The 12,031-nt window shown below is 41.6% G+C and overlaps 1 protein-coding gene across 4 annotated transcripts in view; it reads right to left on the bottom strand.

Annotated features, from left to right (window-relative positions):
• Positions 1-12,031, bottom strand: part of LOC146386981 (inositol 1,4,5-trisphosphate-gated calcium channel ITPR1) — a 71,826-nt gene that overhangs the window by 15,472 nt on the left and 44,323 nt on the right. For all 4 annotated transcript variants that reach the window (XM_084928254.1, XM_084928258.1, XM_084928256.1 and 1 more), the window contains 9 exons: positions 8,874-9,064; positions 3,027-3,210; positions 2,614-2,867; positions 1,737-1,937; positions 1,543-1,653; positions 1,187-1,282; positions 860-1,003; positions 637-744; positions 343-535 (listed from right to left, as the gene is read on the bottom strand). In XM_084928254.1, coding sequence (XP_084784380.1) covers positions 343-535; positions 637-744; positions 860-1,003; positions 1,187-1,282; positions 1,543-1,653; positions 1,737-1,937; positions 2,614-2,867; positions 3,027-3,210; positions 8,874-9,064 — 1,482 coding nt within the window. The remainder of the gene's footprint in view (positions 1-342; positions 536-636; positions 745-859; positions 1,004-1,186; positions 1,283-1,542; positions 1,654-1,736; positions 1,938-2,613; positions 2,868-3,026; positions 3,211-8,873; positions 9,065-12,031) is intronic.

The following is a 12,031-nucleotide window of genomic DNA, read 5'->3' as shown; positions in this document are numbered from 1 at the left end:
ACTTAAATACACATAAAAAAAAAAACACATTTAGAACTATGGCTAAGTTGGAGTTTCCCCTTTCACATGACCTGCATGTTTGTGGAAAAAAAGAAAGTAAAACACCCAACAGAGCATCCATGAAGCACAGTATTCCCAGAAAAAAAATACACGGAAGTTATACTTGCCATTAGAAAACAACAGGGGCGTGTTGCCACATGTTTCAGTACCTGTTTTAGTACACAGACTCTCACCTTCTCCACCTGTAGTTACTCTCCGTCAAAACAGTCAGGGGAGCATCTTGATAGACTGTTGTTCGCACACGCACACGCACACGCACACACATACAGAAGACAAACTCACCTCTGAGTTTCTTCTGCCAGTTCATCTCATTAAAGAGGTCCTCTGCTCGAAGGAAGAAGTCATTGATCTTGCTGCCTTGCTCATCTCTCTCTGTGGTGTAGTACACCCGGAGCTTTGACTCTGAAGTTAGGAACTCACAGATGTTGGGTACAGGGAAAACTATCTCCTCCATGGTGCGGTCCTGACGCACAATCTGCAGAGAGAGACTCACAGTCACCTCCGAGGGAAGCCCACAATTTGTGACAGAAAACATGTTCAGATTCACATTCTGTGACAGGGGTTATGCATTATGACCTCTATCTGAGCAGTGTGTTTGGCATAGAACTCCAAGGCCTCATCCCCCTCTCCACTAGACACTCCTGGCTTTAACATCAAGGACAGCTCTTTATTATGACGTGCCAACTGTATAAAGGACACACAGGTAGCAAGTGAGTTGGTTACAAGGGACAACAAAAGGAAAATGCATGTTTCTAAGATACAGCATATACAGATTCTAAAAAAGAGATAAATAAGACACCTGGTGAGCTAAGATATAGATGTTGTGTCCAACATTTCGGGGTGAAGCAGCATCATGTTCCTCTTCTTCTCCGTTATCCTCCTCCTCCTTTGAGTTTTCAAACTCAACCTCCCCCTGCAGATAGGCTTTCTTTATCACTTCCACCTGCAGACACACACATACACATATATATATATATATATAACACACCCTAGTATTTTTACAGGGTAACATCAAATTGTTGTTATGTACTAACAAAAACAAGGTTATAGCTGAGTAGATTTTGCATTTGATGTAGAAATAGCAGCTCAGGACTCAATGACAAGATGGACAACAACAGGTTCTCACCAGCTCTTTAGGCCTCATATTGTACAAGATCCTCTCAGCATTCTCACTGTCATGACGGCTTTCCATGATGGCGAGCAGCAGCTTAGATGCATTGTTCTGAGAGTCAGAATTGGAAAAGATAAGAACTACAGTTTCTTCATCGAAGTAAAGCAGGCGGAAAACCTGGTGCTCTAGGAAAATAGACTGCTGCTATTTTTCTTGGCAGGTATGCAGAAGAGCTAGCTCAGACGGGTGAATTTCCTGCTCTTTCACATCAAGCCTATTGGTGTTACTGCTGTGAAAGGAAACTACAGCGTTTTTCCCCTCATTTTTTAAACTCTAGTCTTAAAGTAAAAGTGAGATCTGGCTCAACTTACCTTGAGCTCTAAAACCAGGTCCATCCGCTTCTTCCCAAGTGGGTTAATGTCATTAAGAATCAGGGCAATAATGATATCAATGCCATTGGACTCATGAGTGGCAATGCAATTCTGGGGGAGAAAGGAATAACTGTATTAAAAAAAATAGTGGTGAAGGAGTTATAACTTCCTTCACCGTTCAGTGTCTTTTGTACCTGGTTTTCATGGCAAGGGCCTTGGCAGTACTCTGTTAGACTCTCCAGTGTTTGGTTGATGAGAGCAACATTCTTCTCATTGATGTATAGTCCGAGCAGACCGAGACCGCCTGTGGTGCTGCCACAGATACAGTCTAGAAACTGAAGCGTCTCACACACAAGGTTGTAGTTGTTTTTGTTGTTTTGGCAACGAAGGAAGTTCTAGGAAAAAAACAGTGAAGGTTTCACGCAGTTAACCAGCATGTAAACAACATCAAATTCAAGAGTGAAATGTCCAAGGAACAGCTCGTGCATGCTAGTGGACGTCTGTTTTTGCATAACAACATGGCATATATTAACAAGCAGGTAAGCAAATATCTATACATGAAAATACAATTATTCGATCAAAATAATGGTCTTTTTAGAAACCTGCATATGAGTAAACAGTTGATAAAATCTCATTTTGTACATCTTGAGGGATCTTGGGGGAGGGAAGTACAATTAGTGGTACTGTTCAAGTCTCTAAACAAGCTTTGACGCAAAGAGCTACCAAGAACCAACATCCTCTGCAGATACATCAGTAGAAACTAAAACTGATTAAACAGAGCCTGAATCCTCAAGACTCAAGAGCTTAGTAACAGAAAATCTCTGCTTTACAAGCTCAGTGGAAAAGAAATACATGTGAGGCTCTCTGAATAGAAGAAACTTGAAGCCCTGATATCTCTGCAAATAAAGATACTTTACAAAGACATACAAAGCTATTGGCACTGGTAATAAAAACCATTGGAAATTGTGTCTGGACTCTAAAGGCTTCAGTTTAATATTAAAAGGAAGTACAATTGGACTCACTCTAAAGTAAATCTGTAAAACTAAATTTGCGACGCTCAGTCTGACCCACCTGTAGGTCACGGTTGTGATTCTCACAAAGTAGCTGGAGAAAGCGAAGGATAGGCTGCATGATAACAATCACAAAACTCATCTCTCCTTCATCCTGGTTCTTGTCCCCCGTGCTGGGCTGACCATCTGCTGAGGTGAAGTGGTCCTCAGGGTCAGCTTCTCGCCGATAAGAGTTAAAGGCTTTCTTTGTGGCAGACGAGGCCTCTAATAGCTGCTCTTTCACATCTTCTGTCATCACCACAGCTGGGTCTTTTGCTATATAGAGACATAGAACTCGTACTATAAACTGAGTCACAACTAAAAGAACCTTCAAAAATTTTTTTTTCCTATTTTAAATTTAGAAATAAACATGAAATCAGCAGTTTTCAAACTGGGCGTTGTTTAGTGTTAACAACCCTACAGGTGACCTCTGACCTTTTTTGCGAACAGGGGGCTCTTTGTCCTGGCTGTCATCGTCTCTTTTCCTGTTTCCCAGGTCGCTTGTATTTACTGTCACCGTGGCTTTGATCTCGAGCTGGGCTGACTTCATGCGGTCATAAAAGACACGGAAGAACTTTTCAGATTTTTTGTCTTCTGTCAGACGGCAAAAGAATGAGCGCTGGAGACAGAGAAAGAAGAGCAAACTGGAATTATTCCAAAACCACGGTACATGCTGTGTCATTGTAAAATGGAAACAAACATTCAGTGGTGTCAAATTCTTTGCCGAATGTGTTGACGCTCACCTGCAATATGAAAAACCGGAATAAGAGCAGTTGATCAACAGAAAAGCAATCTGCTACTATGCTGATAAGATTATCATATATAGTGGGGAAATAATTATTTGATCGCCTGCTGAATTTGTAAGTTTGCTCACATACAAAGAAATGAACAGTTTCTGATTTTTATGGTAGTTTTAATGGAGTTAGAATATCAACCGAAAATCCGGAAAAAACACATTTGAGCCCAATGCAAAACATGACTTAGCAGTTGGTGGAGAAACCCTTGTTGGCAAGCACAACGCTAAGATGATTGTTTTAGTTGGTCACCAGGTTTGCACACCTTTGGCCCACTCCTCTTTACAGAAACTCTCTAAAACCCTTAGGTTTTTTGGCTGTTGCTTGAGAACTCAAAGCTTGAGCTCTCTGCACAGATTTTCTACAGGGCTGAGGTCTGAAGATAGGCTATGCCACTCATTATCCTTAATGTGCTTCTACTTTAGACACTACTTTGTTGCCTTGGCATATGTGGGGTATATTTGTCATGCTGGATGAGCCATCCACAACCCATCTTCAGTGTTGTGGCTGAGAGAAGGAGGTTCCTGTCCAAGATTTTATGACACATGGCCCCGTCCACTGGCCCCTTATGTGGTGAAGTCATCCTGTACCCTTAGCAGAAAAACAACCCCAAAGCATAATATTTCGACCTCCATGCTTGTGGGGATGGTGTTCTTTGGGTGATACCCAGCATTTCATTCCTCTAAACATGGCAGGTCCAGTTAATGCCAAAGCAACAGCACTTTCTCCCAACTTATTGCTGATGGTCTTGTAGCCCATTCTAGCTTTGCTCAGATCAGTCTTGCCCCTGACATCCTCTGAAAGCTCTTTGGACACGCCCATGATGGTTGACAGGTTCAAATGGAAGAAAGTGATTCTCTGGACAGGTGTGCTTTACACACATATGGAGTTGAGATCAGGAGCATCTGTAATTGATTGGCTGTAATCTGTGGGAATCGGAATTCTGGCTTGGTTATCGGGGATGAAATACTTACTTCGATCAATGACATGCAAATATATTTGTAACTTCTATGTATGTGTATGTGGTTTTCTTGATTTTTGGTTGATGTTTCATCTCTCTTTATTAAAACGACCATAAAAAAAATTCAGCAGTGGATCAAAGAGTTTTTTCCCTCATTGTATATAGTATGGAGGTTATACCACGGGAAAATTTAATATCTTTGGTGTAATGTTTAAACAAAACAAGCTAATAAAAAAAAAATAGTAGAAAATTTAAGAGATAAAATAGAAAGAAAGAAAACAAATAAACGGTCAAACTTTTTCTTAACAAATTAGCACACTGTCTCGGCTTACAGTAAAAAACAAACAACAAATCGTTACTTTATATCAGAAAACTCTTCTTTATAGGAAAACCAATCTTTATTCAAAAAAATATTATAAACTCTAATGAAGCAGGTCTAATTTTACAGTGATGTGAGGATTAAATCGCTGCAGCTATGGCTGTGGAATGAGGTCACACAGAATTAGGACACTTCCATGCCCGATGTATACACTGTGTCCCAACCCACAGGTCTGTTGTTTTGATTATGTAAGAGCTGTTAGCAGCACAGTCTATGGAACGGCTTCGACGAGCCAAAGCAGCTTTGCCACACTAAAAGGGTGAAAAAAATTACATGAAAGGGAGAAGCCTGGCCTACTTACACAGATACAGAAATGGAGATGGTGGGAAGTTGTGAGAAAAAAAAAAAGCTTGAGGCAAAAGATAGACACCAAGAAGTGGGAAAAAGGGGCAAAAAGGAGGGGAAAGAACCTATGATCGAGAGAGGGGAAACAAGAGCGAGTGATAGGGAGGGAGAAAATCTTATCAGATGTGGTATCTAGGCCAGCTCTCAAAGTTTGTTACATAACCATATGGTCTTTTCAGGTTAGATGTAGAACTGGGCTAGTTAAGAAAACAAATACAGTAAATGATAGTCACATGGAAAATGTTAAGCAAAAATAGACAAAGCAAGCTTTGTTTCTGCTCCTCCAAGGACATTAAATGTGTTTGTACTGCGGCAGTTGCATGCGATGCAATTTAATTTTTAATAGGCTCGCTGTGCTAAATTTTTCATTCAAAAGTAAAAATAGTGACAAACCAATTAAGGAGCCAAAGTGAGAATTTATCTGGCTTATTAATGACTCAATGAAGGGATACGCCGGTTTTACAGCCTAGTTTCCTTTAAAGAAACAATGACATAACTGTGTGACTGTGCCCCAAAGCAGATTCTCGAGCCTCGTGCCCCACCCTGGCCCTCCACCACTGAGCAGCAGCACTCCTGCACGTACACACTCTGCCAACTTAGGAACAAGGAGACAGCAGCATGGGGAGGGGAGACCTACCAACCAAGGCCATCATGCAATAAACAAGTTGATGACAAAGTGAGGAGTACAGAGACGGGCATTAGCTACAACACTGGCAGCCCACTCACTGCTCACACATCACAGCATGCCTGAGGAGGGAAGGGTTGAGGGGACAGTAATGGTCATGCCTGTCCGTCTTTTTTTGTTCATATAACTGCCCTCCATCAGCCGGCTAAAGCGTGGGCCTGCAGGGCGGGTGGGGGAGGGAGGGGGGAGGAAGGCAGGGTGCAAAGGGTGAGGCATGAGGAGCGGTGGTAGGATAACACACAGTGATTAAACCAGAGCAAACACAGGAGAGCACTCACCAGCACTCTCTCACCCCTACCATTACATAACTCAAACAGACACACACACACATGCTCGTACAGTACCAGCACACGCAGGCTGGAAAGCACATACGCTAATACGCCTACTGACTTTTACACTCACAAAAGTGGGTCAGCTGTCTCCACCATAGGCACATGCCAGTTCAGAGAGGACACACCCACATATCACACATGCTCTGCAATACAGTATTCTCTCTCAGCTTTATCCTTATGTAATCATCAATCATTTTCACAGCCTGTCATTCAAGTAAAATATCCTATGTTGGAGATACTATGTTTAGTCATTTACATTCAGGCCTAGCAAGACTAGCACCAGTGCTGAGCTACAGTATTTGATAAGGTGAATCAGGTTAAACTGAGTTATTGCCATTCGCTGCGATAGCGACAGTGGAGGTGAATGTACTGGGCATGCCAGAGCGTTCTTTTCTTTTTCCCAGCATCATTTCTTTTTCACCTGAGAGCTAACTGAGTATTTGTTTTGTTTTTTTTAAAACACCAGTTCCTAGGAACTGAACCAAATTGAGTGACTCACTGAAACAAGGACGTGCGCACAAGTAAGGGACACCACAGTAAAGAAAAACACCACAGCAAAGCTTTCCTCTTCTGATTTCTTCAGAAAACGTATGTGACAACAATCAGAAGTGAAAACCTGTACTTTCACATCTAACCACGTTGTTACATTGTGTAGCATTTGGACGCCAGTCCTCACACATTGGTTTACGAAATCTGTGCTGCTGTATCAAGACACCATCTGTGTTTTGATGGCGCTTGAAAAGCAGGAGGAAGACTGGCATAATGGAGAGATGACGTTACGGATGAAGTAACACATGGTGGTCAAGGCAAGGAGAGAACACGGTGATAGTAACGAAGGAGGATAGATGAGAGGGACGAAGATGTCACGGGCCCCTGCAGTGTTGGGTAAACACAGAGTCTGTCTGTATCTATGGAGGCAAACCCTAAGTGGAAAGAGACAGAGAAGAGCAGGACGGGGTGGGGGCGGACAACACTGAAAAACAAGGTCATAGCGCTTTCCCTTCTCTCCTTCCGTTCCGCCACTTGGCATCAACAAAGGGATGTTATGTAACAGCTATTTATACTCGCGCTCCCTTTTCCTTTCACCCTCCCTCTCATGTCAGGCAGCGCCACATGTAAACCAAATGGAACTGCTGCTGCTCCTCTCTACTCTACGCTCTTTCGAGACCTTTTCCCCGTTCCTCAGTTTCTTCCTTCTTCCTTGAAATTCGCCACCTCTGCATTCACATTTTTTTTCTTTTTTTAGACTCACTACTCTGGTTTAGCACACCTGCACATCAAGGGCTTTGGAGGGAAACGGAGCAGCACACCATGCAGTTAGAAGCCAGATGGCTGACGACTAAAATGTTAAAAGTTGTCATGTAACAACAGAATTTACAGCTGTCGGAGATCTCTCATAGCTGTAGCAAGAAAAAAAAGAAAAAAGAAAGATAAAAAGCCGCTACGTGACTGAAATATAGGAGCAAAGGAGTGCAAGAGCCTGAATGTAAAATATAACCTCTAGTGGATCCGTGCATTGGCCTTGCATGACAGCAAACAGCCTGCATGTGTAAGTGACTTAACTGAGCATGCAGCTGGGTTATTCTGTGTGGTTTATTTCTGTGCACTATGTAGGCCATGAGTAAATAGTTAACGGTGTTACGTGAGTACAAGACACCCAAGATCCAACAGGTGCTCAGCTCAGCACGTCAGTCACACAACCCCACTTATATTTCCCATGGCGTGCTTTCTTGAAGAGACGAGAGAGAACAAAAGAAACGCCTGATCTCAAATTCAAGCTTTAAGCTGTCAGTCACAATCATCATTGTTGTATTTATAGAGATGAAACGAGGCTTTTATCTCAGGCTTCCTTTATAAGCCATCCAGTAAGTAAAAGAACATAAATATTTGCACTGTATGGTGCAGTTCTAGCACTGCAGGATAGCTTTCCCTGCAAATAAATCTCCCTTTCCAGAACAAACTTAAGAATGCGAGGGTAAGAGGAGCTCCAGTTTCTCCTCAGTCCCCTCTGTGTTTCCTCCGCCCTCTCTCCCCACTGCCCCAGTTCCGGAGGCCCAGCGTGACCCAGTTTGGGCCGGCAAGAGAACGCAAGGGAGCGAGGCTGGAATGTTTTGAAGGCTGAGACATTCCTCATTGTTCATTCACACAGACCTTATGTAACACAGACGGATCACGTGACGTGGCTCTGCAGCAGCCGTGGGAAGCCAATGCATTATCTCTGAAACAGTGGCTTCCTCTAATCTGATTATGCAAGCTCCTTGCTTACACAACGTAGACGGACACACAAACAGAAAAATGGGGATCCACTGACAGAACAACAGACATAGGAAGAATGGACGGTGGGGGAAACAGAGTTCAGAGCAGCTCGGGCTGAACCCAAAAGGAGGAGAGTTTATTTAAACTACCCAATACACACCTAAGAATTTCACAACAGAAACACATGAACATTTTTGATCCAAAGTCTACTTTAGGTCTACTACTGACATTATTAGCAGCTAGTCTGGTCTCCCAGCTAAGTTATATAGGGCTAGACGTGAGGGGGAGGTGCCGCAGTAATGTACATGTGCAGCTATGGTGGCACACTGACCCACTTACTGAAGATTGTCTAGTGATGAAAAATTCCCTCAATTACACAGTGTTCTTTAAATATGATCTGCTCCAATACGATCAGTGTAAAGTGTATAATTTTTAAAGTGAGATGCAGATTTATACGCAAATCAGTTGTTTCACAGTAGACAACAGACACAAGTCCATATTCTTAAGGTTGAAATGTTTGGTTAACTGACCTGGATGGTGGTGTTTCCACCCTCCAGCAGCGCAATAGCTAAGAGGATGCTTTCTTGGAAGACTCGGTCGCTCGTGGTGTTCATGATGAGGTCAATAACCAGGTCAGAGGCTCCTTCTTTGTCCAGATGACACTGTACCTCTGCCAGGCTCATTTCCCCACGACTCAGGCCCCCATGTCCCCCTAATCCACCTAAAGACCGAGATGAGGCAATGGGACAATTCAGAACAGGCTATATCAGACATGTGGCGTTAATTTTTCATTCTAATCTGGTTTATTTTGGAAAATTTCCTGCAAATAAATGGGAACTACAACTATAACCATTTAACAGCTTATTAAATCATCTGGAGATAATAACAGAAAAACAACAGTTTGCTCTTAGTAAATTTATAGTTCAATTAAAACATATAGTGAGATTAAGTATTTGGACTTTTTTTCATCTTTACACCAGTACAGTGCACTTTAAATCAAACAATTAATATGCAAGTGAGTTGCAGTGTTCAAGTATTGTAGTATTTGTTCAGTAATTGCAGTCATGTGTGAATTTAAATAAATTTTCAGTTTTAGTTTTTAATACTTTAATGGAAATCAAAGGAAGTCAATGACTTCAGTTGCTGCTTGTTTTGGGGTTTTTCTGCCTTCAGTAACTGAAGAGACGCTCTGTTGGGTGGACATCAGGTGACTGACTTGGCCACTGAAGAACATTTCTTTGCCTAAAACACTGGTGAACTTACTGTACTTGCAGCCATAGATACTCATTCTCTGCCCACACAATATTTGAGAGATCATGTGGTGTGCTTTGGATCATGAACAAACAGTGCAATTTTACATGTGTTCTGGTCTTCCTGTTCTTAAGTGTAACCAGTAGTTTGCAACTTACTGTATTGCCATTCACGAAGAAGACTCCTGATTGTGGATTTTGACAACCTGCCTGTGTGTAAGGACGTTCACTCAGCATGCAGCTCTGTGAGAGTATTCCTCATGTAGCTAGTGGTTGTGCAGATGTTTTTTCTTAACCAAGCAATAATGCTGCAGTTTTCTTTGTCTTCAGTGGTCCTTTAAATCTTTTGGTGTTGCATATTGGTGATTTGGTCATCACAAAATGATTTCCTCTCTCTTTGATGGGTTTATTTAGCTTTTTTTAACCTAACGATGGTTTCTCCATTTGCATCAATGTATCACCAAATGTACTACCAAATTCAATTTCAAGACTTGGAATCAACTCTGCTTTTATACAGAGGCATGTTCCCTCATCATGGAATAATGAAGGAACATTCCTCACCTGGCCACTAATCTGTTTGTGAGTCAACTGTCAAATTACTTTTGACAGTTGAAAATGGAGGACTATATAATTTCTATTAAGTTGATGCCATATTTTGGTTAAATCCCTTTAAGGTGAAAGTCTTCACTTCCATCACATAACCTGTGGTTGTTTACAGAGACAAAGCTCTAAAAAATTTGCTGTTTTCCAAATATTTATGGACCCGACAGTATACATACACAGTTAAAATTAAATAAGAAAAATAATGTGCTCAAAACTTTTTGTTGCTTTAATAATGCTGTGAGTCATCAGAAAGTGTGACCACCACTGTCAAATCAGAGGTTTTAGCAGTTTGCTAGTCTGGCATATACAGGTGTGTGTAAACACAATGGCACAATCTTCCCAGTGGTGGAAATTCAAAATTCATGCCAAGGTCATACAGTGCAAAAGGCAGAGAAATTGCAAAAATCCCAAGAGGTACATCGCAGACTCTGCAGACCTCAGTTAATATGTTAAGTGTTAAAGTTCACGACAGTATAAGCAGAAAAAGACTGAAGAAAGTTCCTTTTTTGAAGAAGAAGAAAAGATGCCGGGAAAAAACCCTCTTTTATTTAAAAATAACAAGGCAGCATGGTTTAGGTATATATCTGAGCAAACCATAACTTCTTTAATAATGGCCTTTGGACAGATAATGATGCCATTCCACTTTGGCAATAATGCCAAAGTGGAGATGTTTGGTAATAACGCGAAGTGTCAAATTTGGAGAAAACCAAACACAGCATGTCAGCACAATCAACCACACAAACACTAACTATCAGCATGGTGGTGGAGGGGTGATGATTTGGGCTTGTTTTGTAGATAGAGGACCCGGGCACGTTGCAGTCACTAAGTCAGTCAAATACAAGGCCATCGCTTAGACACCTAAAGCTTGGCTGAAACTAGGTCATGCAACAGGACATTGACCCCAAAGCACAGCAATCAAAGTCCAGACCTCAACCAGAGTGAAATGCTGTGATGTGATCTTGACAGAGCTGTGCAAAAACAAGCACCCATGAATCTCAATGAACTGAGTTATTGCTGAAGTTATTGCTGCTAAAGGTGGTAAAAGTTACTGAATCATGGGGTGTACTTAGTTTTTCACTGCAAAATATACAAACTTTTTTCTTTGTTAAAGAGTCCAAAAAGATGAACTTAAACAGGTCCCAAACATGCCGTGCTATCAATCCTTTACTGACCACCTGTGCAGTGCAACTGTCCAGTGGTGTGATTCATTGTACAAGCCTTTGCCTGTACATCCCCCCTTGAGGCCCAAGCTTCAGGCTACATATGGAATCTCAGTGTGGCTCTTGTTTCTGCAACAGGTGCAAAGTCTGTTTTCACAGGAAGTAGCAGCTTGTCACCTAGCAACAGTAAAAAGTGGATCATGGAGGGGATGGGTTTACTTCCTGCTGACTGGAAGTTTGCCAAAATGTTGGCACAAAAGGGAAAGATGGAGACCTGGGTACAACTTTAATCATCTCTGTTCTTGACTCCTGTTGAAAGAGCTTTTGTACAAACATCTGAGCTACTTATCACAAGGCTTAGTGAATCAGTGATGTCCTTTAAATCAACTGTCAAAACAGTTGTTTTTTTGTGGTTTTTACTGTAATTGCCTTTTTTTAAATCTTAATTGCATTTATTTTCTGTTGATATTTTGTGTCCTCTTTTGTCTATTATTATTATTGTTCAGTAGCATTCTTGCCACAGCAGATACAAAGTGTTCAGATTATTAGGTTAACAGACTCACAGCACATTGTACCGACACCAGCACAGTGTCCGTGTGTCCCCCGAATCTATATTATGATAAAATGTCTTACATCAAACATGGCAAAAATCAACCAATCGCTCAAAAAACAGAA

This window comes from Perissodus microlepis, chromosome 5 (assembly GCF_051167445.1).
Source record: "Perissodus microlepis isolate ML-2025 ecotype Zambia chromosome 5, ASM5116744v1, whole genome shotgun sequence".
Lineage (NCBI taxonomy): Eukaryota > Metazoa > Chordata > Actinopteri > Cichliformes > Cichlidae > Perissodus > Perissodus microlepis.
The sequence above is the reverse complement of the archived record's forward strand: the minus strand, read 5'-3'. Positions and strand labels throughout refer to the sequence as shown.